Genomic DNA, 27,652 nt, shown 5'->3' on the forward strand with positions numbered 1-27,652 from the left:
ACCACCTTCACCCTCAGTACTTCCGACATCATGTCAGCGAACCCCTGCCAAAATCCCTCCAACTTCTGGCAGACTCAAACATGTGAACATGATTCGTGGTTCCCGGAGAACCGCCCACACCTTCCGCCCACACCTTCCCTCCACCCCTTCAAAAAACCTGTTCATTCTGGCCACCGTCATATGCACCCTGTGGACTACTTTAAATTGAATGAGACTAAGCCTAGTGCACAAAGAGGACCCATTCACCCTCCTCAGAACTACCTCCCATAACCCTGCCTCCAGCCCTTCCCACAGCTCCACCTCCCACTTTCACTTAACTACTGCTATCGAGGTGCCCTCCCAACCCATCAGTTCCTTATATACCTGTGACAACCTGCCCTCACCAACCTCTGTTTTCAACAGCACCCTATCCTATAACCCCGGGGGCAGCAGGTCACATAATTCCGCTCCTGCAAGTACCACAACCCGTTTCCACTGTGCAACTCATACCCTTCTACCAATCCTTCTAGCTCGGGAAGCTGCCCCCCACAATGGGACTGGTTTAGCACGGTGGGCTAAACAGCTGGCTTGTAATGCAGAACAAGGGCAGCAGCGCGGGTTCAATTCCCGCACCAGCCTCCCCGGACAGGCGCCGGAATGTGGCGACGAGGGGCTTTTCACAGTAACTTCATTGAAGCCTACTTGTGACAATAAGCGATTATTATTATTAAATCCCGGAACCCTCGATCTCCGCCCCCCCCCCCCCCCCCCCCCCCCCCCCCCCCCCCGAAAAAAAATCTATGATTCTCACAGATCGGAGCCCAAACTGAGGCCCCTTCAAGCATCAAGTACTGTCGCCACTGTCCCATACCCTCGACCGCCACTACGACCAGACCTGTGGAGAACCTTGCCGGGGAGAACGGCAGAAACTAGTGCTCTTATACGAGGTTGCCTCGATCCGCTCCCATATCGAACACTCCCCCACTACCCACTTCCTTACCATGGCTATATTTGCCGCCCAATATTAATTCATTGATTTTAGCAAGGCAACAGCCCCCCCGCCCCACTCCAACAGTGCAGCCTTTATTCGTGGGGCCTTCCCCGCCGACACAAATCCCGATATCTTCTTCGAATCTACTGTTGTCATGCCACTCCTGACCCCATTAACCTTCCAAAAATCTACCACATCTTCAACCTTCCTTTCATCTCAAAAGACCTTGGGCGCGATTCTCCGCTCCCCACACCGGGTGGGAGAATCGCGGGAGGTCCGGGCGACTCACGACACGCCGCCCTGGCACCCCCGCGATTCTCCCAACCCCCGCTCGGATGAATCACGCCGAGCGGCCTGACGTTCCCGACCTGTTCACGCCGGCGGCAACCACACCTGGTCGCTGCCGTCGTGAACATGGCGCAAAATCTTCGTTTGTGGCTTGTGGGGGGCGGAGAGGGGAGTGAGCACCACGGCCGTGCTCAGGAGGGGACTGGCCCGCGATCGGTGCCCACCGATCGTCGGGCCGGCGTCTCCAAGCGACGCACTCTTTCCCCTCCGCCGCCCCGCAAGATCAAGCCGCCATGTCTTGCAGGGCAGCGGAGGGGAAGACGGCAACCGCGCATGCGCGGGTTGGAGCCGGCCAACCTGCCCATGCGCGGCTGACGTCACTTAGGCGCCGTCGTCGCATCATTCGCGGCGCGTCGCCTTGACGCAAGCGTCAGGGCCTGGCAGCCGACATTTACGGAGCGCCGCTCCTAGCCCCCGGGGGGGGGGGGGGGGGGGGGGGTGAATAGGGTGTGAGGAGCGGCTTCCGAGGCCGTCGTGAAACTCAGCCGAGTTCACGACGGCCTTCCCGATGCCCCGCGGGAGCGGAGAATTCCGCCCCTTGAATATGTTGTCTATTCTCAAATTTGTGCCCATCTTCCCTGAAACTCCCATGTTTTAATCTCCTTGAATCTGCTTTTCCTCCTTTGTCACAATACCTTATCAAAGTCACAAATGACATCCTCTGTGATTGTGACAAAGGTAAACTGTCTCTCCTCATTCTTCTCGACTCACTACAGCCTTTGACGGAGTTGACCACATCATCCTCCTCCAGCACCTGTCCAGTTTGATGGAACTGCTCTCAGCTACTTCTATTCCTATCTCCATTTGTAGCCCAAAACAAAAATCATCTGCAATAATTTTCTTCCTTCCCCCGCGTGATTATCGTTATCAATTCTCAAGGATCTGTCCTTGGCCCCTTCATTTATTATTTTCATTATCTGCGTGCTACCTCTTGGTGACATAGTTCAAAAACATCACATTAGTTTTCCCAAGTTCACTGACAACACCCAGCTCTATCCCAGCACCCAGCTCTCTTGGCTCCTCCCCTGTCTCTAAATTATCAGCCTTTTTATCTGACTTTCAATAATGAATGAGCAGAAATTTCCTCCAATTACATATTGGGAAAATCCCCATGACAAACTCTGCTCTCCAGATACCAACTCCATTCCTCTCTCTGATAATGTCTGAGACTGAACCAGACTTTGATGTAGTATTTGACCCCTGACCACACGTCCATCTTTAAAGACCGCCTGTTTCAACTTTATAACAGCACCTGACTCTGTCGCTGCCTCAGTGTATCTGCTCATCCATGCTTTGTTACCTCTTGATTTAACTATTCCAACCATGACCACATATGGTACTACTTGGGGCATAATGTTGACGAGTGACATTCAAACAGAGACTGATCTGTCCTTCCCCTGGATCCTTTGTGTGTTTGCTATAAAGGCTTATGAGTTTCATAAGGTTATTGAGAAGTTCTACCTACCTCAAAGCTTTTGGTATCAAGCCTAGTATCTTATGTGACTCAGTCTCAACATTTACTGTGTAATGTTCCTGTGAAGCGCCTTGGGACATTTTATTCTGTAAAAGGTGCTAAATAAATGAAGTTGCTGTTAATTTCGGTTTTGCTATGTTTAGTTACGTGGAAGCTAAATGTTGAAACCCAGACAAGTTTTCCTCTTGCTGTTTGAACTCCAGGAAGAAAGAACAATTTAATCTCTTCAATCAGTCAGCTTATTTTCGAGTAGACTGTCGAGTGTGCGTATTCATCCTTAGCTAATTCAGTTTCCTAGCACGCACTGATTTGTATAGATCACTGTAGAGACGTAGCACAAATGGAAGTTGTCATGACAGAAACATTGCATGAAGTATGATGTTGCTGCCTGTATGCTATATGACTGACAATTTATATAATTATAAGAAGTTAGTGTCAGAAGATTTAGTTGACCTCTGGTTTTTAAACATCATTACCGTAGGCCTGTCAAGTTTCATTACCATATTAAGGATAGGAAATGGCAAAACATTATATTGGTTTGAGTATATTATACGGGCACTTTTATGTCATCAGTTTAAAGTGATTGAGCAAAATTTAACCAGGCCACAATGCCTGCACCCTCTGTGACTGGCTTGCACCCAGTTAAATTGTGCCACGTCACATAATCACAGCCCATGAAAATCTTCTGAAGGGACAAAATAAATGAGAGGGGCCTGAGAAATGCCTGGATAGAAAGGAAATGCACATTGTCTGCAATATCTGCAGTGTTAATAGGAAAGCTAATAGAACATTATCATTTATTGCGAGGAGAATTGAATACAAGAATAGGGAGGTTATGCTTCAGTTATACAGGGCACAGTGAGATCACATCTGGATATAGAAACAGAAAATCCAAACAGGAGGAGGCCCTTCGAGCCTGCTCTGCTATTCATTATGATTATGGCTGATCATCAAGCTCAATACCTTGATCCCGCCTCCTCCTCTCCCCCCCCCCCCACCACCATTGGGTACATTCTTTCAGAATCTACCCTGTCAAATCCTGTTCGAATTCGATACGTTTCTATGCTATCCCCTATCACTCTTCTAAACTCCAATGAATATAATCCTAACTGACTTAGTCTCTCCTTGTACGTCCATCCTGCCATCCCAGGAATCAGCTTGGTAAACCTTTGCTGCACTCCCTCCATAGTAAGAATATCTTCCTCGGGTAAGGGCACCAAAACGGCACACAATACTCCAGGTGTGGCCTCACCAATGCCCTATGTAATTGCAGTGAAACATCTCTATCCCTATACTGAAATCCTCTCGCTATGAAGGCCAACACACATTTGCCTTCTTTACTGCCTGATGTACCTGCACGCTGACTCTCAGCGACAGATGCACGAGGACAGCAAGGTCTCGCTGACTATCTACCTCTCAGTTTACACCCATTCAAATAATTATCTGCATTCCTATTTTTGCTACCAAAGCAGATAACCTCATTCATTCACATTAAACTGCATCTGCCGTGCATATGCCCAATCCCTCTGAAGCATCTCTGCATCCTCCTCAAAGCTCACCCGCCCACCAACTTTGTATCATCTGCAAATTTGAAGATCCGATCCCTGTGGTACCCCACTAGTCACTGACTGCCAGTCAGAAAAAGATCCATTTATTCCAACGTTTTGCTCCCTGTCTGCTAACAAGTTTTCTATCCATCTCAAGACACTGGGCTGGATTCTCCGATTTTAAGACTAAGTGCTGACGCCGTCGTGAAAACTGGTGTCAAAAGGCCACCGATTCCCCGTTTTGCTGGGGGCTAGCAGGGAGCCGGCGTGCAGCTCTCGGCTCTAGCTGCTGATATGGCCCCCAGCACTTCCGGTTCAGAGGCCGCACATGTGTACAGCGGCGGCCTGCAGCGGCTGCGCCATGCTCCATGCCGGACTCAGCCAAAGTAGTGCCTTGCATCAGCTGCTCGCGCACCGCCGACCGTCCACCCACATTGCCCCCAGCCCTGAATGAAGCCCACCCCCGCCCGCCGATCAGCCCTCCCCCGACTGTGGTCCACAGCCACCACGCAAGGATCCCAGATGGTGTGAGCACACGTAAACCACGGCGTTGGGAATTACGCCGGTCGGCAACAGAGCATCGTGGGGCAGGCCTCAGGCAATGGCCTGAATCAGTAGATACTCGGCGCGGCGTACTCTTCGGGCAGGCCGATTTTCAGGGGACGGAGAATTGGAAAACAGGCGCCACTCCCCATTTCAGCGCCAAAACGGATTCTCCATCCCGTCGCCGAACGCGATTTTGGCGTCAGGGAGCGGAGAATCCAACCCACTACCCGTAATCCCATGCGCTTTGACTTTACATATTCATTTGCTATGTGTGACCTTGTTGAAAGCCTTCTGAAAGTCTAAATAAAGCGCATCCACTGGTCCTCGCTGGTTAACTCCAGTGGTTACATCTTCACATTATTCTAGTAGATTTGTGAAGCATGATTTTCCTTTTGTAAATCCATGCTGACTTTGTCTGATTACACCACTGCTTTCCAAATGCTGTGCTATGAAATTCTTGATAATGGACTCCAGCAACTTCCCTAATACCGATGTTAGGCTCACTGGTCTGTAGATCCCTGTTTTCTCTCTACCTCCCTTTTTCCTGGGTTACATTCACTACCCTCTAAACTGCAGGAACTATTCCAGAGTCCAAAGAATTTTGGAAAATGACCACCAATGGATCTACTATTTCTCGGGCTACTTCCTTAAGTACTTTGGGATGAAGATTATCAGGCCCTTCAATCCCATTAATTTCCCCAAAACCATTTCTTTACTAATACTAATTTCCTCCGCTCCTCACTAAAACGAAAACTTCTGGTACATTATTCATGTCTTCTTTTGTGAAGACGGAAGCAAAGTACGAATTTAGTTTCTCAGCCATTTCTTTGTTCCCTGTTATGAATTCTCCTGTTTCTGACTGTAAGGGGCCTACATTAGCTTTTATTAATTATTTTCTGTTTACATACCTATAGAAACTTTTACAGTCAGTTTTCATGTTCCCCGCTAGTTTACTTTCAAATTGTATTTTCCCCTTCTTAACCAATCCCTTGGTCTGCCTTTGCTGAACTTTAAACTGTTCCCGATCCTCTGGCCTATTGCTTTTCTAGGTAATTTGTATGCGTCTTCTTTGAATCTAATACTATCTCTAATTTCCCTTGCAGGCCATGGTTTGGTCACAGTTCCCTTTCTACTCTTGCGCCAAATAGGGATAAACAGCTTTTGTGAGTTCACCTATTCGGTCCTTAAATGCGTGGCATTCCCTTTCATTTCAGTAATGTTTCTGAGTCTGCCATTGCCAGTTCATGCCTCATACTATTGTACTTACCTTTATTGAGGTTCAGGACCTTGGTCTCAGAATCAACTACCTCACTATCCACCATGATAAAAAATTCTACCATATTATGATCCCTCATCCCCAAGAGTTCTCTCACAACTAGATTGCCAACAAATCCTTTCCCATTGCACAACACCCAGTTCTTTCAACAAGGAGCACTTTGAATAGGAATTTTATGGAAGTTTGTTGTTCCGCCCTAGGAATTGATCTTATTACTTTGCTTTGCACCACAAAACATCATCGTTTTGGTAATTAATACAGATCTTTTAATTTGCCTATATAATCTCATTCACTTGGTCACATGCACTGGAAGCATCCAATTGCGCTGGAATATTGTAGTTAAATATTCACAGCAAGCATCATGTTGCATTATTGGTTCATATATTTGAAGAATGTTAGCTGTTTCTTGCAGTTGGCTTGACCGATTTCTTGAACCACATGTTGACAGTTCATAAATAAATAGTGTTAAGTATTGTTAAAGACTTTGAATATATATCATCTTACAATTTGTATTACAAGCAATTCACAACTCAAAAGCTATGTTCTCTGTTTAAGCATATCTTTAGTGTGTTGCCACACAAGAGAACAACATGCATATAAATCACACCCTTAAAATAAAAGATTTTTTTTAAAAAATTGAGCGCAATTTTATTTTTATACAACTCTAGGAATGTGGTCAAAGTATTTAGAAATGCATTATTGTACTGCCATCTTAAATTCACATTTGAAAATGAAAATGGAATGAAATGAAAATCTCTTATTGTCACGAGTAGGCTTCAATGAAGTTGCTGTGAAAAGCCCCTAGTCGCCACATTCCGGCGCCTGTTCGGGGAGGTTGGTATAGGAATTGAACCGTGCTGTTGGCCTGCTTGGTCTGCTTTAAAAGCCAGCGATTTAGCCCAGTGAGCTAAACCAGCCCCATGTTGAATCTTTTCCACGTTTCAATATGCTGGAACATAAGCTGTCCAAGTTTGTGTAATTGCTATATCTGAAAAGATGAGCATTTAGCTTTTTTTTCCACAGAGGATGTTCTGTATTATCTTTCCTTGGCTTAATCGTCAAGCTTCTGCCTTGGAGTCAGAAAATTGAGATTTTTGCGCCCTACGCCAGAGAATTGGGCTACATTGTCAGAGGCAGTCTTAGGATGGCATGTTGAACCAAATTCCTGTCTGCCATCTGAGGTGGTTATAAAAGACCCAGTGGCACTATTTTGAAGATCGGGGGAGTTCACCTGACCTGGCGAACCTATATCCCCCTTACAACACCAAAAAACAATGAGCTGGTCATTTATGTTATTGCTGTTTGTGGGACCTTACAGTCTGCACATTCCCTGCAGGGTTTCCCACATCACCACAGTGTCTGCATTTAGAAAGCACCTCATTAATTGTAAAGCACTTTTGGACATGCCAAGTTTAGGAAAGACAGCAATGTAAATTTTCTGGCCCTGACTGCCACAGGAATTGTCGAAGGTGGGATGAAACATTTGACGGACCATCGAAATTCCATTTCGGGCAGGAATTTCCGGCCCCTGTGTGGGTGGGAGCAAAAAATCCCACCCACTATCTCAATGCAAAAGGACTTTCTTTATGTGAACCTCCAGCTAACTGCAAAGAGCAATAAAATAAATTACATCCAGTTTTAATGTGTCTCTTCCTGTCACTAGATATGTCAGTATTGTGACTTGGAACACTGAAGGTTTTTTTGCACTGGGCATATGCAATGTTTTTGGATTGCTGTGTTGTCTATTGATGTGAATGGCATCATCTTCAACTATCTGACAAATTTAAAACACATTTTGTCAAACGCTAGTCAATTTAGAGGGCTACGGAGATGAGATTGGGGAATGGGACTAGCGAGGTTGCCCTTTTGGGAGCCGGTGCTGACATGATGGGCCGAATGGCTTCCTTATCAGCACCTTTTTAAATTGCAAATGTTTCTGTTTGAAGGTCTGATTTTTAAAAAAGCTTGCCTTTCATGACCACATGTCCCAAAGCATTTTACAACCAATTAATTATCTTTTGGAATATAGGCAGCGTTGTAATGTAGGAAATGCAGTAGCTGATTTGCAGTAGTAAACTCGATCAAGCAGCAATGTGATGCTGGGCAGTTAATCTATTCTTGAGATGTTGTTTGAGGGAAATATTGGCTAGGTCACCAGAGAATAACCCTCCTGCTCTTTTCTGAAATAGTGCCATGGACTTTTCCACATACACCCAAGCGGGCAATTAGAGCCTCCGAGGTCTCATCCAAAAGATGGTACCCCCAAAAATGTAGCTTTCCCCAGGTACTGCGCTGGGTTGTCACCTTTGATGTTTGCACTCTGGAGCAGGCCTTGAGAATCAAGAAACCTCTTGTCTCAGAGGTGAGCGTGCTGCCAACTGAGCCATGGCTGGCACACAATGAAAGTTTTTGAACCTCAAACAAGCCTCCTCGCCCTCCCAGCAATAAAACATCACAGCAATTTGCTGTGGTTCGGCAAATCACCAAGGACCCCAGCTACCATCTTAAACACTCGCACTCTGCTCCAGCACTGATGCATGGTGTCAACAGTGTGTACCATCTATAGGATGTACTGCAACTACTCACCAAGGCTCTTCGACACCCACAATGACCTTTTAGAACAAAGAACAAAGAAAATTACAGCACAGGAACAGGCCCTTCGGCCCTCCCAGCCTGCGTCGATCCAGATCCTTTATCTAAACCTGTCTCCTATTTTCCAAGGTCTACTTCCCTCTGTTCCCGCCCATTCATATACCTGTCTAGATGCTTCTTAAATGATGCTATCGTGCCCGCCTCTACCTCTACTCTTGGGAAAAGCTTGTTGCTATCCACCCTGTCCGTACCTCTCATAATTTTGTAGACCTCAATCAGGTCCCCCCCTCAACCTCCGTCTTTCCAACGAAAATAATCCTAATCTACTCAACCTTTCTTCATAGTTAGCACCCTCCATACCAGGCAACATCGCTATCTGCAACTCCACCAATCTTAGTATCATCTGCCTTTTACTCCATCATAAGGTCAGAAGTGGGGCGGTTTGCTGATTGCAAGATCTCTCCATATATCTTTCTGCCTTTAAGGAATTCCTTAAAACCCAAAGTCCATAAAGACTACAGATACTTGATCTCAGATCAATTCAAATACAGTAATTTCCAAATGACTTGTGAATAAAAAACATTTGATAAATAAAGTTTACATTCAGAAATGTTAACTAACATGAGAGTTGTAGTTTTATTATGAAGTTGTTTCGATACATTGCGAACGGTTAAATAAATTATAAAACGTATATGAACTTTCAGAATTGAGAACATGTGAAGTACTACTGTTCTTGAATTTATCTATTTTTGTCGTAATAACAGCAACAACCATATTTACTATTTGCAGGGAATTAAGAAACTTCCTCCAGCGCTATATAAAAATTTTGAAGATTATTATTTTGGGGATGAGATTGTGACTTGTCTACATCTTTGCTCCATGTTGAAGAAGAAACAACCAAATGGCTGCTATCACTGTGAGACGTCGGTTGCTATGGGTAAGTGTACATTAATGCATTAAACTAATGTGGAGGTCTAAGTTTCTTTATGTATTTTAGCTGATCATTTCTGCCATTGTGCAAAAGCATCAAGACCATATGCTATGTACAGGTCAATCAGGATTAGCAGCTCTCCAATAGCTGGACGAAGCTGAAAAAATAACTTTGGAGACATAAATTCTGCTCTGATTTTATATTTTCAGAGTCCCTATACAGTGCCTATGTAAATTTAACCACATGATAAATTCAATATATCTTTCTCTCTCTCCTGTCGTCTTCTCATTCAAACTCGCACCCCATCTCATCTCATCTCTTTCATTTAGCCTCATTGATTTTTTTTCCATTATCCTCTCCTTTCTTTTTTTAAAAAATAATTTTTATTGGAATTTTTTACAGAAAATATAAAAATATAACAACAAGTATAGCAACAAGCAGTAATATGCAACTAACAGCCCCATAACACCCACAATTCCCCCAAACCGTAACATCACATGTATCACACTCCCCCCACCCCCCCCACAAGAAAACTTAACCATAAATTAAAATTAAATAAATCAAATTTAAATAAAATAAGCAAACATAATCAACGTCTCCCCCCCCCCCCCCCCCCCCCCCCCCCCCCCCCTGCTGCTGCTACTGTCCCAGTACCCTATCGTTGAGCCAGAAAGTCGAGGAAAGGTTGCCACCGTTTAAAGAACCCTTGCACCGATCCTCTCAGGGCGAATTTGACCTTCTCAAGCTTAATGAAACCCGCCATGTCATTGATCCAGGTCTCCACGCTTGGGGGCCTCGCGTCCTCCCACTGTAGCAAAATCCTTCGCCGGGCTACTAGGGACGCAAAGGCCAGCACACCGGCCTCTTTCGCCTCCTGCACTCCCGGCTCTACCCCAACCCCAAAGATCGCGAGTCTCCGTCCTGGCTTGACCCTGGATCCCACCACCCTTGACACCGTCCTCGCCACCCCCTTCCAGAACTCCTCCAATGCCGGGCATGCCCAGAACATATGGGCATGGTTCGCTGGACTCCCCGAGCACCTGACACACCTATCTTCACGCCCAAAGAACCTACTCATCCTCGTCCCAGTCATGTGGGCCCTATGCAGCACCTTGAATTGAATGAGGCTAAGCCGCGCACACGAGGAGGAAGAATTTACCCTCCAGGGCATCAGCCCAGGTCCCGTCTTCGATCTGTTCCCCCAGTTCCCCCTCCCACTTCGTTTTCAGCTCCTCTACTGACGCCTCCTCCGCCTCCTGCATAAGCTTGTAGATATCAGATATCTTCCCCTCTCCGGCCCAGACCCCCGAAAGCACCCTGTCACTCACCCCCCTCGCGGGGAGCGCAGGAAATCCCTCCACCTGCCGTCTAGCAAATGCCTTTACCTGCAGATATCTAAACATGTTTCCCGGTGGGAGCCCAAATTTCTCCTCCAACTCCCCCAGGCTCGCAAACCTTCCGTCGATAAACAGGTCCCTCAGCTGTCTAATGCCCGCTCTATACCATCCCTGAAATCCCCCATCCATGTTCCCTGGGACGAACCTATGGTTCCCCCTTAACAGAGCCTCCATCGAGCCCCCCACTTCTCCCCTATGTCGCCTCCACTGCCCCCAAATCTTGAGGGTAGCCGCCACCACCGGACCTGTGGTATACCTCGTGGGAGGGAGCGGCCACGGCACCGTTACCAGGGCCCCCAGGCTTGTATCCCCACAGGACGCTCTCTCCATCTGTTTCCATGCTGCCCCCTCCCCCTCCATCACCCGCTTACGCACCATCGACACGTTGGCCGCCCAGTAATACCCCAAGAGGTTGGGCAACGCTAGCCCCCCCCCCCCCCCCCCCCATCTCTACTCCGCTCCAAGAAGACCCTCTTCACCCTCGGGGTGCCATGCGCCCAAACAAATCCCATGATGCTGCTGGTCACCCTTTTAAAAAAGGCCCTAGGGATAAAGATGGGCAAGAACTGGAAGAGGAACAAGAACCTCGGGAGAACCGTCATTTTGACGGATTGCACTCTGCCCGCCAGCGATAGCGGCACCATGTCCCACCTTTTAAATTCCTCCTCCATCTGTTCCACTAGTCTGGTGAAGTTAAGCTTATGAAGAGCCCCCCAACTCCTGGCCACCTGCACACCCAGGTACCTGAAACTCTTCACTGCTCTCCTGAAGGGGAGCCTCCCAATTCCCTCCTCCTGATCTCCCAGCTGTACTACAAATACCTCGCTCTTTCCTAAGTTTAGCTTATAGCCCGAGAAGCCCCCAAATTCCGCTAACAGCTTCATCACCCCCGGCATTCCCCCCTCTGGGTCCGCCACATATAACAGCAGGTCATCCGCATACAGCGATACCCGGTGCTCCTCCCCACCCCGCACCAGACCCCTCCATTTCCCTGACTCCCTCAACGCCATGGCCAGCGGTTCAATCGCCAGTGCAAAGAGCAGGGGGGCAGGGGATACCCCTGCCTGGTCCCACGATAGAGCCTAAAATACTCCGATCTCCTTCCATTTGTGACTACACTCGCCATCGGAGCCGCGTAAAGCAGCCTCACCCATTTGATGAATCCCTCCCCAAATCCAAACCTCTCCAGCACCTCCCACAGGTACCCCCACTCAACTCTATCAAACGCTTTCTCTGCGTCCAGTGCCACCACTATCTCCGCCTCCCCCTCCACTGTCGGCATCATGATAACATTGAGCAGTCTCCGCACATTCGTGTTGAGCTGCCGCCCCTTGACAAATCCTGTCTGATCTTCATGAATTACCTCTGGCACACAATCCTCTATCCTGGTAGCCAGGATCTTCACCAGCAACTTAGCGTCTACGTTAAGGAGCGAGATAGGCCTATATGATCCGCACTGCAAGGGGTCCTTATCCCGTTTTAGGATCAAAGAGATCAGTGCCCGCGACATCGTCGGGGGCAAAGACCCCCCCTCCCATGCCTCATTGAAGGTTCGCACCAGCAGGGGACCCACCAGGTCCGCATATTTTTTTGTAAAATTCTGCCGGGAACCCGTCCGGCCCCGGGGCCTTACCTGACTGCATTTGCCCGATCCCCCTGACTAGCTCCTCCAACTCTATCGGTGCCCCCAGCCCCTCTACCAGCCTCTCTTGAACCCTTGGGAAACATAGCCTGTTCATGAAGCTCTCTATCCCCTCTCTCCCCCTCGGAGGTTCCGACCGGTACAATCCCTTGTAAAAGTCCCTAAAGACCCCGTTTACTTCTGTCTCCTTCTGCACTACATTTCCACCCCCATCCTTCACTCCCCCAATTTCCCTAGCCGCATCTTGCCTACGGAGCTGATGCGCCAACATCCTGCTCGCCTTCTCTCCATACTCATATACCGCGCCCTGCGCCCTCCTCCACTGTGTCTCCGCCTTTCTGGTGGTTAACAAGTCAAAATTGGCAACCCTTCCTCCGCTGCCTCCGCATAGCTCCTGTCCACCTCCAGAAGCTCTCCCACCAGTCTCTCCCTCTCCTTCCTCTCCCTCCTTTCCCTGTGGGCCCGGATGGAGATCCGCTCCCCCCGGATCACTGCTTTCAGAGCCTCCCAGACCATCCCCCCTGCACCTCCCCCGTATCATTGGTATCCAGATACCCCTCAATGCTTCTCCGAACCCTCTTACACACCTCCTCCTCCGCCACCATCCCCACATCCAGGCGCCAGAGCGGGCGCTGGTCCCGCGCCTCTCCCATCTCCAGATCAACCCAGTGCGGGGCATGATCCGAAATCGCTATGGCCGAGTACTCGGCATCCTGCACTCTCGGAATCAATCCCCTGCTCAGGACAAAAAAGTCTATCCGTATATAAACCCTATGGACGTGAGAGAAAAAGGAATACTCCCGCACTCTCGGTCTCCCAAACCTCCAGGGATCCACCCCTCCCATCTGGTCCATGTAACCCCTCAGCACTTTGGCCGCCGCCGGTCTCCTACCCGTCCTTGAACTGGACCGGTCCAGTGTGGGATCCAGCACTGTGTTAAAATCTCCCCCCATGATCAGGCCCCCTGCCTCCAGGTCCGGGATGCGGCCCAACAATCGCCTCATGAAGCCAGTATCATCCCAATTCGGGGCATATACGTTCACCAGCACCACCTTCTCTCCCTGCAGCCTACCCCTCACCATGATATATCTGCCCTCCTTGTCCGACACCACCTCAGCCGCCTCAAACGCCAACCTCTTCCCCACTAGAATCGCCACCCCCTGGTTCTTCGCATCCAATCCTGAATGATAAACCTGCCCCACCCACCCCTTCCTCAGACGGACCTGGTCCGCCACCTTCAGGTGGGTCTCCTGGAGCATAGCCACATCCGCCTTCAACCCCTTTAGATGGGAGAACACCCTGGTTCTCTTAACCGGCCCGTTCAGCCCCCTCACGTTCCAGGTAATCAGCCGTATCAGAGGGCAACCTGCCCCCCTCCCCCACCGACTAGCCATAGCTTGGCAGATGTTCGCCCCAGGCCAGCACAACCCGCTCGACCCGTTCCCCATGGCGATAGCGCCTCTCCTCTTCTCTCCCCCCCCCCCCCCCCCCCCAGGCCCCCATCGGCTCCTTCCTAGTCGTTCCAGCAGCAACCCGGTATATCCCCCCCCTCCCCAGCCGCAACGCACCCTCCATGGTACATCCGTGAGTCAGCTGACTTCTGCTGACCCCGGCAGCTCCCGCCAAAACCTATCCCCTCCCGGCATGGGGTCATCCCCTCTTGCCACACCTCCTTGGCATTGCTGCAGCGTGTGAAAGAAGACCCGTAGAGGCCCCGCCCTCACCGCAAGCTCCACCCCCTGCCCCGCAGCGCGGGAAACCAGAGGAAAGCTCGCGCTTTCACACTGCCACACCCCACCCTTCTGACGCAGTTCCCAAAAATCCAATTTCCCCTCAATCCCCAGCCCCGCACAGAAGAGAACATATAGAACACAAACCCCCAACACTCCCCACCTAACCCACAACCATGCCCAACAACCAAACCCACCCGTAAACAGAGCAAACAGAAAACCAGCATACATAACACACAAGTCGAAGTTAAAAAAGTTGAAACAGTTGGAACAAAACAGCCACAGCGGAAACAACGCCGGCCAAAGTATGTCCCCAGGCCCTAGTTCGAGTCCAGCTTCTCCGCCTGTACAAAGGCCCACGCCTCCTCCGGGGACTCGAAGTAGTGGTGCCGGTCCTTATATGTCACCCACAGGCACGCAGGCTGCAGCATTCCAAACCTGACCTGCTTGGCATGAAGCACGACCTTCGTCCGGTTGAACCCGGCCCGCCACCGCCACCTCCGCACTCCAGTCCTGGTAGATCCTCTCTACCGAATTCTCCCATTTACTGCTCCTCTCTTTCTTGGCCCAGCGCAGCACACACTCCCGGTCACTGAAACGGTGGAACCGCACCAGCACCGCCCTCGGGGGCTCACCTGCCTTGGGCCTCCTGGCCATCACTCTGTGCGCTCCCTCGAGCTCCAGGGGCAAATGGAAGGACACCGCTCCCATCAACGAGCTCAACATCGTGGTCACATACGCCGGGAGATCCGACCCCTCCAGCCCCTCCGCCAGGCCCAGGATCCTCTGATTCTTTCGCCTCGTGCGAACGTCCAGCTCCTCCAAGTGGTCCTGCGACTTTTTATGAAGTGCCTCGTGCAAATCCACTTTCCCCACGAGGACCACGGCCTCCTCCTCTCTTTCAACGGCCTGCCGCTGCAACTCCCGAATAGACCCCTCCTGGGCCGCCTGGGTCCCAAGCAGCTTGGTCGTAGTTGCATTCATGGAGTCCAGCAGCTCAGCCTTCAGCTCAGCAAAACAACGTAGGAGCGAGGCCTGTTGCTCCTGCGCCCACTTCCACCAGTCCTCGGGTGTTGCGCCGGCCGCCATTTTGTTTTTGGGGAGTTACTGTAGCCTTTTTCTTCTTCCCACTCCGGGTGAGCACCATATAATGTGAGGCAAGTTCTTCCAGGCACCTTCCCCCACCGGGATGCGTAGAAACAGCGCCGTTTGGGGCCCTCGAAACGGCCCAAAAGTCCCTAAATAGCGGGAGCGCCGGCCGCCATTTTGTTTTTCTTCCCCCATTTTTTTGGGGGAGTTACTGCAGCCTTTTTCTTCTTCCCACTCCGGGTGAGCACCATATAGTGTGGGGCAATTTCTTCCAGGCACCTTCCCCCACCGGGATGCGTAGAAACAGCGCCGTTTAGGGCCCTCGAAATGGCCCAAAAATCCCTAAATAGCGGGAGCACCGGCCGCCATTTTGTTTTTCTTCCCCCGTTTTTTTTGGGGAGTTATTGCAGCCTTTTTTTTCTCCCCACTCCAGGTGAGCACCATATAGTGTGGGGCAAGTTCTTCCAGGCACCTTCCCCCACCGGGATGTGTAGAAGCAGCGCCGTTTGGGGCCCTCGAAACGGCCCAAAAGTCCCTAAATAGCAGGAGCTGCCGAACGTGCGGCTTAGCTCCGCATAGCCGCAACCGGAACATCCTCTCCTTTCTTTCCAGTTCTTTTTCTCCCCATCTTTTTTTCTGTATCACTCTCGCTCACACACACACACTCGCTCTGTCGCTCATGCTCACTCGTTCACACACACTCGCTCACACCCGCTCTCTCGTGCGCCCACGTACTTACTTTCTTGCATGCATTCTCTTGCTTGCACACCCTCTCTCGCTTGCACACCCTCTCTCGCTTGCACACCCTCTCTCGCTTGCACACCCTCTCTCGTTTGCACACCCTCTCTCGTTTGCACACCCTCTCTCGTTTGCACACCCTCTCTCGCTTGCACACCCTCTCTCGCATGCACACCCTCTCTTGTTCGCACACCATTGTTCACACACCCTCTCTCGTTCACACACCCTCTCTCGTTCACACACCCTCTCTCGTTCGCACACCCTCGCGCTCGCACACCCTCCTGCTCGCACACCCTCTCGCTCTCACATACACACTCTCTCTCATACACACACTCTCTCTCACATACACACGTGCCCTCTCTCACATACACCCGCTCTCTCATATACATACACGCTCACTCTCTCACACTCTCGCTCCCACACAAACTCTCACACTCACTCCCACACACACTCTCTCGGAAACGCTCCCTCACACACACTCGCGCACACACTCGCGCACACGTTCCCTCTCGCACACGTTCCCTCTCGCACACGTTCCCTCTCGCACACGTTCCCTCTCGCACACGTTCCCTCTCGCACACGTTCTCTCTCGCACACGTTCTCTCTCGCACACGTTCTCTCTCGCACACGTTCCCTCTCGCACACGTTTTCTCTCGCACACGTTCTCTCTCACAGACATTCTCAAGCACACACTCTCGCACACACTGTCACACATGCACTCTCACTCATTCTCTCTCACATGCTGTCTCACGCATACTCTCTCATGCACTCTCAGGCACTCTCTCGCGCACTCTCTCACGCACGCACTCGCACGCACACTCTCGCGCGCACACTCTGGCGCGCACATTCTTGCGCGAACTCGCGCGCACACTCGCCGCACATACTTTCTTTCTCGCGCGTTCTCTCTTGCACGCGTTCTCTATCGCTCGCGTTCTCTGTCGCACGCGTTCTCTGTCGCACGCGTTCTCTCTCACACGCGCATTCTCTCTCACACGCGTTCTCTCTCACACGTGCATTCTCTCTCACACGCGCACTCTCTCACACGCACACTCTCTCACACGCACACTCTATCACACGCGCACTCTCACGCGCGCACTCTCACACGCGCACACTCTCACGCGCACACTCTCACGCGCACACTCGCGCGCACACTCTCACGCGCACACTCGCGCGCACACTCTCACGCGCACACTCTCTCACTTGCACACTCACACATACTTCACACACACTCTCTCAAACTCACTCTCATACACACTCTCACACTCTCTTTCATACTCCCTCACTCACGCGCTCTCTGTCTCTGTCTCAAACACTCTCAAACACACTCCTACACATACATACACACACACTCTCACCTGAACACACTCACACACGAACACTCTCTCACGCGCACACTCTCTCACGCGCACACTCTCTCACGGGTGCACTCTCTCACGGGCGCACTCTCTCAAACATGCACACTCTCACACGTGCACTCTCACACTCACTCTCACACTCAAACACACACACTCTCACACACACTCTCTCAAACTCACTTTCATACACACTCTCTCACACACACTCACAACTATCTCTGTCTCAAACACTCTCCCACACATACACACACACGCACACTCTCACCTGAACACACTCACACGCGCACACTCTCACGGGCGCACTCTCTCACGGGCGCAATCTCTCACGGGCGCACTCTCTCACGGGCGCACTCTCTCACGGGCGCAATCTCTCACGGGCGCACTCTCTCACGGGCGCACTCTCACGGGCGCACTCTCTCACGGGCGCACTCTCTCACGGGCGCACTCTCTCACGGGCGCACTCTCACGGGCGCACTCTCACGGGCGCACTCTCTCACGGGCGCACTCTCTCACGGGCGCACTCTCTCACGGGCGCACTCTCTCACGGGCGCACTCGCACACGCGCGCTCTCACACGCGCGCACTCACACGTGCGCACTCACACATGCACACTCACACGTGCACGCTCTCACGCGCATGCTCACACGCGCACACTCACACACTCTCTCTCTCACACGCGCCCACTCACAAGCGCACACTCACGCGCACTTTCTCTCGCGCACATTTTCTCACACACGCACACTCTCACACGCGCACACTCACACTCTCAAACGCGCACGCTCTCACACGCGCACGCTCTCACACGCGCATGCTCTCACACATGCACACTCTCACTCGCGCATTCACTCACACTCATACGCGCACACTCGCACACGCTCACACTCTCACATGCGCCCACTCTCACATGCGCACATTCTCACACGCACACTCTCACACGCACACACGCACATTCTGACACACGCACACTCTCACGTGCGCACTCACTCTCACCCGCGCACACACACTCACCCGCGCACACTCACTCACCCGCGCACATTCACACACGCACACTCTCACACGCGCACACATTCTCTCACCCGCGCACACTCTCTCACCCGCGCACACTCTCTCACCCGCGCGCACTCTCTCACCCACGCGCACTCTCTCACCCGCGCGCACTCTCTCACCCGCGCGCACTCTCTCACCCGCGTGCACTCTCTCACCCGCGCGCACTCTCTCACCCGCGCGCACTCTCTCACCCCGCGCGCACTCTCTCACCCCGCGCGCACTCTCTCACCCGCGCGCACTCTCTCACCCGCGCGCACTCTCTCACCCCGCGCGCACCTCTCTCACCCGCGCGCACTCTCTCACCCGCGCGCACTCTCTCACCCGCGCGCACTCTCTCACCCGCGCGCACTCTCTCACCCGCGCGCACTCTCTCACCCGCGCGCACTCTCTCACCCGCGCGCACTCTCTCACCCGCGCACACTCTCTCACCCGCGCACACTCTCTCACCCGCGCACACTCTCTCACCCGCGCACACTCTCTCACCCGCGCACACTCTCTCACCCGCGCACACTCTCTCACCCGCGCACACTCTCTCACCCGCGCACACTCTCTCACCCGCGCACACTCTCTCACACGCGCACACTCTCTCACACGCGCACACTCTCTCACACGCGCACACTCTCTCACACGCGCACACTCTCTCACACGCGCACACTCTCTCACACGCGCACACTCTCTCACACGCGCACACTCTCTCACACGCGCACACTCTCTCACACGCGCACACTCTCTCACACGCGCACACTCTCTCACACGCGCACACTCTCTCACACGCGCACACTCTCTCACACGCGCACACTCTCTCACACGCGCACACTCTCTCACACGCGCACACTCTCTCACACGCGCACACTCTCTCACACGCGCACACTCTCTCACACGCGCACACTCTCTCACACGCGCACACTCACACGCGCATGCTCTCACACTCACGTGCACACTCTCACATGTGCACACTCTCTCACATGTGCACACTCACATGCGCACACTCTCTCACGCGCACACTCACATGCGCGCATACTCACATGCGCGCACACTCGCACACGCACTCTCACATGCACAGTCTCACACGCGCACACACTCACACGCGCGCACTCGCGCGCACTCACGCCCACGCACTCTCTCATGCGCACACTCTCATGCGCACACTCTCTCATACGCACATTCTCTCATGTGCACACTCTTATGCGCGCACTCTCTCACGTGCAGACTCACGAGCGCACACTCACACGCACACTCTCACACGCGCACACTCTCACACGCGCATGCTCTCTCTCACACACACACACACACTGTGGAACACACACCCACACACACACTCTCTTTCTCGGACCCACACTCTACCTCTCCCTTTCTTTCTCACTCTCTCTCATATACACACATACACTCTGATACTCATTTACACATACATTGTCACATGCACAAGTCCTCCCCAACTGTCTTCAGCACTTCTGAGCTTTGACAATAGTTCTCTGCCAATATTTGGTGGGAATTCTGCTGGGGAATCCACACACATACCAAATGTTAGTGAGGCAACCATGTCTGATGGGCAGGATGAATTGTAAAGATCTTCATCCAAATTAATGAGGCAAGTAAAGCCAGCAAATAAACAGAAAGAGCAGTGTCAAACATAATAAATAGAAAATGCTTGAAATACTAAGCAAGTTTGGCAGTATTCCAGGTGGAGATGGGCCGAATTAATTGAGTCATAAATGTCTACAGGTCAGAAAAGGCCCTTTGGCCCATCGCATCTGCACCAGTCAAAAAGAACCACCAAACTATTCTAACCATTTTCTGGCACTGGCCCATAGCCTTTGCACATCTGAATACTTCTTAAATGTTATGAGGGTCTCGGCCTCGGCTCGTTTCAGGCAGCATTTTTTAATGTTTCAGGTTTGTGACCTTTCATCAGAATCAAATCTGGGATAAACATATGGGGCGCGATTCTCTGCTGCCCACGACGGGTCGGAGAATAGCGGGAGGGGCCTTCCCGACATTTTTCCCAACCTCCCGCTATTCCCCCCCCCCCCCCCCCCCCCCCCCCCCCCCCCCCACGGCCACCCCACGACACGAATCGCTGCTCGCCATTTTTTACGGCGAACAGCAATTCTCCCCAGGCCGATGGGCCGAGTTCCCAGGCCTTTACGGCCGTTTTCACGAACGTAAACACACCTGCTCTCACCGTTCGTGAAAACGGCCGTAAAGTGCCGTCCCGGACAACCATGGCACCGATTGGCACGGCTGCACCAAGGGTCCGATACCGGCGCACTCTTTGTTCCTCCGCCGCCCCGCAGGATCAGTCCGCGGGGCGGCTGAGGGGCATGACGGCCCGCGCATGCGCGGGTTTGACGCATATGCGTGATGACGTCATCCGTGCCGCCGTGACGCTTGGCGCGCGGGCTTAGCGACCATCGCTAAGCCCGCGATGCTGTTCTTCACAGGGCCGCGCTGCTAGCCCCGACCGGGGGGGAGAATCTGGTCCCGGGAGGGGGCGCGGAGGCTGCCGTGAAACACGGCCAGTTTCACGGCAGCCTTTACGACTCCCCGCATTTGCGGAGAATCGCGCCCATGGTCTGCTTCTCAAAATGTGTGAAGGCTGAAATGCCACCATTGCCTCACGAGGTTGTTGGTTCACAAAACCACAGGGATTTAAGCATTTAGTCTCAGCTGGTTCTCCAGTGCAGTGCTGAGGGAGTGAGACATTAAACTGAGGCCCAGTCTGGCCTTTCAACAGGAGGTGAAAGATTCCATGGCGCCAGTGTTTCCTTTAAAATTTAGTTGTTGCACGCTGCCAGTGTGCTTTTCCATCTCAATTTTTTTTTCATCATTGAACAACAGGACCTGCCTGATATAAGTTCTAGGCACTCCCGCAGTTATGCCCTTGTGCAGCTTAGCAGGATTATTGCATGGTGCTATTGAAAAAGAGCAGAGATGGAAGTTTTCCTGATGTTCTGTTTAAGATATATCCTTCTACCAACACCTAAAAACAGAGGATCCAGCCATTGATTCCATTGCAATTTTCGGGACTTTGCTGCCTGTGAATTAACAGTCATATTTTCATACTTTACAACAGTGACGGCACATTGAATGTATTTTTATTGCTTTTCGACATCCTTAAGTGATTTCCGAATTCAAAAATCAAAGATCAGCAAGCGATTTTTAATTTCAATATAGTTAATTTTTTTAAATTGCGAGCAGAACTTTTAAAATTCTTGTGCTGTTAATAAATTAGATAGCTGTGGAATGGCTCTTTATTTTGCTTTTGTTTATCACGTAAGGGTTGGGATAGGGTAATAGCTACAATTGTACATAATAAAATCATTTATTTATCTTTATTGACATTGTCCATGAAACGTGTTGCAAATAAAATAATCGGCATGCAAGATCCATGACACAGTAGTAAGTGTATTTATTTCAAGTGAGGCAGCCGTGTTGGGCTGAAATTATAGGTTTGAGAGCAAAACAACCTTATTCAAGCTCTGCTCTTAATACGAATGAAGCAGGAAGTTACACTGTTGCTGGCAATGGATTCACTTGGCAGCATTCAGTGCGGGACCACTGCTGATGTTCCTTTGTGTTGCACAGTGTTTTCCTTGTCGAAAGCTGGTGAATGAAATTCTGAACACTGCTGTGATAAATTCATAACAGCAGTTTATTATAGAGGGGAAAGGAAATGTGACTAGTTACTGTCTGACTGGAGCATTCTTGTTCGCCCAATCTTTGGACTAACTAAGGCTTTGTACATAGGCAGTGCAGATTTTAGAGCGGCCTTGAGATATGAGAGGGAGGTGGAAAGATGAGGAGGGTTATGGAGAATTTGGGGGCGAGGTGGCAAGTACAGCTGCCAAATAAAATGAAATTAAATGAAGTAGGCTTCAAATGAAGTTATCGTGGAAAGCCCCTAGTCGCCACATTCCGGCCCCTGTTCGGGGAGGCTGGTACGGGAATTGAACCCGCGCTGCTGGTCTGCCTTGCTCTGCTTTAAAAGGCAGCAATTTAGCCCAGTGTGCAATGGTGGGGCAAAGGAAGAATGACCATTGGGGGTTATAGTCGCGGGCGAGATGGGCGGGAAAAGCCTTTAATAAATTCAATCAGCAAAGTAAGCATTTTAAATTTGAGGTCCTGCATGTTAGCTAGGCCGGTGTTATTGGACACATGGGACATGGTGTTGGATAGGATACAGACAGCAGATTTGTGATGTGTTTAGAGATGAGAAGGATGTAAATCTGTCCAGGAGAGCATTTCAGTCATAGGGTCTAAAGGTGATAAAGGCACCGATGAGGTTTTCAGCAGCAACTGAAAGTGAATAAATGAAAAATCCTGAGGAGAATCAGAATTTCTACTACATAATGAAATAAAAAGGGCTTCAATCTCCTGCTCCAGCTTCAGCAGATGGACAGTTACATGGGCAAGGTGGGTATAGAGGGTTATGGGCCAAGTGTGGGCAATTGGGACTAGCTTAGTGGTTAAAAACTGGGCGGCATGGACAAGTTGGGCCGAAGTGCCTGTTTTCATGCTGTAAATCTCCATGACTCAATGAGATGATAAATATACAGACCACACATCGCTGGGGTCAGCTGCAATTTTAATGGGAAAGCTTACACCCCACCTAGAAAGTTGTTTGTTTTTTTTTGTTTTAGTTTTCCTGTGAGTTAGGAAGGGTAAAGGTTCTCCTTTCCCAGTTGGTTTTATTCCTCCCCTGAAAGGTGCAGAAATTAGAGCAAGTAAAATATGTGGGGGCTGAGGTGTGGGTGCGAGTAACAAAAGAAACAGGCAGCACTTGGAAAACATTTTCATGCACGGGGTGGTTATGATGTATAGGGCAGCATGGCAGCATAGTGGTTAGCACTGTTGCTTCACAGTGCCAGGGATCCGGGTTCGATTCCCAGCTTGGGTCGCTGTCTGTGTGGAGTTTGCACGTTCTCCGCGTGTGTGCGTGGGTTTCCTCTGCGTGCTCTGGTTTCCTCCCACAGTCCAAAGATAATGCAGGTTAGGTGGGTTGGTCACGCTAAATTGCACCGTAGTTTCCAAAAGTAAGGTGGAGTTGCTGGGTTACGGGGATAGGTGGAGGTGTGGGCTTAGGTTGGGCGCTCTTTCAGGGGCCGGAGTAGACCTGATGGACTGAAATTCTATGATTTGGAATGCACTGCCTGACAGGATAATGGAAACATTCATCAGGAGCTTTCAAAAGGATATTTGATAAATATTTGAACGAGGAGAAATACAAAGACATGGGGAAAGAACAAGAGTGGGTTGCTCTTCAAAAGATCCAGTGCAGACTCGATGGGCTGAATAACCCCTTTCTACCCAGTCCTATTAGACCATGTTCTCGTGGGCTTCCCTTCAAAAATCACAAAGCATAACACTCAAATGGACTTAAAATCCTCAGGAAGAACAAAACCGGTCACCCCCGTGAGTTCCATGTAAATCCAATCACAGATTGCAATCCCCAATGTCACACATCTGTTATTTTTCTAAACTGACCAGCAGGAGCACTGTTTATTGAAATTATCATTGAACAATTATTTTAAAATTAAAACTAATGTTATTGATAAGCAAAACACCACTCTTGTTGAGAGTAATTTTCCATCTTCACACTGGGAGCCTCATGAGCACACGGGACTGAACAATATGTTTTGACCATCAAAATGCATCCAGTACAACTTCCATTTACTTGCACTGACTCAATACCCGCTTTCACTGGCACTGTTTCAGACCGAGGCAGACTATTTACAATCTCACCATTCTGTTTGATCCTGAACTGAGTTATCACAAAGGGCAACGCCTTCCAGAGGCAGCCTTAGAATGAAACATAAGAACATAAGAACTAGGAGCAGGAGCAGGAGTAGGCCATCTGGCCCCTCGAGCCTGCTCCGCCATTCAATAAGATCATGGCTGATCTTTTGTGGACTCAGCTCCACTTTCTGGCCCGAACACCATAACCCTTAATCCCTTTATTCTTCAAAAAACTATCTTTCTTTACCTTAAAAACATGTAATGAAGGAGTCTCAACTGCTTCACCGGGCAAGGAATTCCATAGATTCACAACCCTTTGGGTGAAGGAGTTTCTCCTAAACTCAGTCCTAAATCTACTTCCCCTTATTTTGAGGCTATGTCCCCTAGTTCTGCTTTCACCCGCCAGTGGAAACAACCTGTCCGCATCTATCCTATCTATTCCCTTCATAATTTTAAATGTTTCTATAAGATCCCCCCTCATCCTTCTAAATTCCAACGAGTACAGTCCCAGTCTACACAACCTCTCCTCATAATCCAACCCCTTCAGCTCTGGGATTAACCTAGTGAATCTCCTCTGCACACCCTCCAGCGCCAGTACGTCCTTTCTCAAGTAAGGAGACCAAAACTGAACACAATACTCCAGGTGTGGCCTCACTAACACCTTATACAATTGCAACATAACCTCCCTAGTCTTAAACTCCATCCCTCTAGCAATGAAGGACAACATTTCATTTGCCTTCTTAATCACCTGTTGCACCTGTAAACCAACCTTCTGTGACTCATGCACTAGCACACCCAAGTCTCTCTGCACAGAGGCATGCTTTAATATTTTATCGTTTAAATAATAATCCCGTTTGCTGTTATTCCTACCAAAATGGATAACCTCACATTTGTCAACATTGTATTCCATCTGCCAGACCCTAGCCCATTCACTTAACCTATCCAAATCCCTCTGCAGACTTCCAGTATCCTCTGCACTTTTCGCTTTACCACTCATCTTAGTGTCATCTGCAAACTTGGACACATTGCCCTTGGTCCCCAACTCCAAATCATCTATGTAAATTGTGAACAATTGTGGGCCCAACACGGATCCCTGAGGGACACCACTAGCTACTGATTGCCAACCAGAGAAACACCTATTAATCCCCACTCTTTGCTTTCTATTAATTAACCAATCCTCTATCCATGCTACTACTTTACCCTTAATGCCATGCATCTTTATCTTATGCAGCAACCTTTTGTGTGGCACCTTGTCAAAGGCTTTCTAGAAATCCAGATATACCACATCCATTGGGTCCCCGTTATCTACTGCACTGGTAATGTCCTCAAAAAATTCCACTAAATTAGTTAGGCATGACCTGCCCCTTATGAACCCATGCTGCGTCTGCCCAATGGGACAATTTCTATCCAGATGCCTCGCTATTTCTTCCTTGATGATAGATTCGCTGGCATGTTATTTGTGTCTTCCACTGTGAAGACCGACCCAAAAAACCTGTTCAGTTCCTCAGCCATTTCCTCATTTCCCATTATTAAAACTCTCTTCTCATCCTCTAAAGGACCAATATTTACCGTAGCCACTCTTTTTTGTTTTTTATATTTGTAAAAACTTTTACTGTCTGTTTTTATATTCTGAGCAAGTTTACTCTCATACTCTATCTTACTCTTCTTTATTGCTTTTTTAGTAGCTTTCTGTTGCCCCCTAAAGATTTCCTAGTCCTCTAATCTCCCAGCAATCTTTGCCACTTTATATGCTTTTTCCTTCAATTTGATACTCTCCCTTATTTCCTTAGATATCCACGGTCGATTTTCCCTCTTTCTACCGTCCTTCCTTTTAGTTGGTATAAACCTTTGCTGAGCACTGTGAAAAATCGCTTGGAAGGTTCTCCACTATTCCTCAACTGTTCCACCATAAAGTCTTTGCTCCCAGTCTACCTTAGTTGGTTCTTCTCTCATCCCCTTGTAATCTCCTTTGTTTAAACACAAAACACTAGTATTTGATTTTACTTTCTCACCCTCCATCTGTATTTTAAATTCCACCATATTGTGATCGCTCCTTCCGAGAGGATCCCTAACTATGAGATCATGAATCAATCCTCTCATTACACAGGACATGATCTAGGACCGCTTGTTCCCTCGTAGGTTCCATTACATACTGTTCTAGGAAACTATCGCGAATACATTCTATAAACTCCTCCTCAAGGTTGCCTTGACCGACCTGGTTAAACCAATCGACATGTAGATTACAATCCCCCTTTGTTTATTGCCTGCCCCACCATAACGTTACTATTTGGTGGCCGATAGACTACTCCTATCAGTGACTTTTTCGCCTTACTATTCCTGATTTCCACCCAAATGGATTCAACCTTATCCTCCATAGCACCGATGTCATCCCTTACTATTGCCCGGATGTCATCCTGAAATAACAGAGCAACACCACCTCCCTTACCATCCACTCTGTCCTTCCGAATAGTTTGATACCCTCGGATATTTAACTCCCAGTCGTGACCATCCTTTAACCATGTTTCAGTAATGGCCACTAAATCATAGTCATTTACGATGATTTGTGCCGTCAACACATTAACTTTATTCCGAATACTACGAGCATTCAGGTAAAGTACACTTATGTTGGTTTTTTTACCTCTGTTTTGAATCTTAACATATCCAGTTTTATTCCTTTTGTTATTACTGGGCCTATTCACTGAGCTCCCCTCAGTCACTGTACCTTGTACTGTCGCCTTTTTAGATTTTTGACTATGTCTTCTCTGCCTTGCACTTTTCCCCTTACTTCCTTTCCCCCCCCCCTGGACATCGGTTCCAGTCCTGCCCAGGTGCAGACCGTCCGGTTTGTACTGGTCCCACCTCCCCCAGAACCGGTCCCAATGCCCCAGGAATTTGAATCCCTCCCTCTTGCACCATCTCTCGAGCTACGCATTCATCCTATCTATCCTGACACCGTGTAAAGGCATGGGGCACCTTTCCAGCCAGTGTCTATGGGCATCAATCAGAGCTTACTTGCTCTGCATTTGCCAATTGGTTGAGCCTATCAGCAGGCAAATGCAGAGCAACATCAGACTCTGGTTGGTTGAGTCCCCTTGGTGTTGACTAGGAGGGAGAATGGAGTAGTCAAGGCAGGTATCTCCTGAGTTTACTTAACTAACATTTTTGCAACTTGATGAAAAAATCCACAAGGGAGGGAGGTGGTGAGCCAACCCGTCGGTCGGGACTTGGAAGCAAG

At 49.8% G+C, this 27,652-nt stretch overlaps 1 protein-coding gene across 1 annotated transcript in view; it reads left to right on the plus strand.

Annotated features, from left to right (window-relative positions):
* Window positions 1-27,652, plus strand: part of LOC119967375 (A-kinase anchor protein 7-like) — a 292,631-nt gene that overhangs the window by 73,945 nt on the left and 191,034 nt on the right. The window contains exon 7 of the mRNA XM_038799864.1: window positions 9,543-9,690. Within this exon, the coding sequence (XP_038655792.1) occupies window positions 9,543-9,690 (148 nt within the window). The remainder of the gene's footprint in view (window positions 1-9,542; window positions 9,691-27,652) is intronic.

The sequence above is a fragment of the Scyliorhinus canicula genome, chromosome 6, assembly GCF_902713615.1.
Source record: "Scyliorhinus canicula chromosome 6, sScyCan1.1, whole genome shotgun sequence".
Taxonomy (NCBI): domain Eukaryota; kingdom Metazoa; phylum Chordata; class Chondrichthyes; order Carcharhiniformes; family Scyliorhinidae; genus Scyliorhinus; species Scyliorhinus canicula.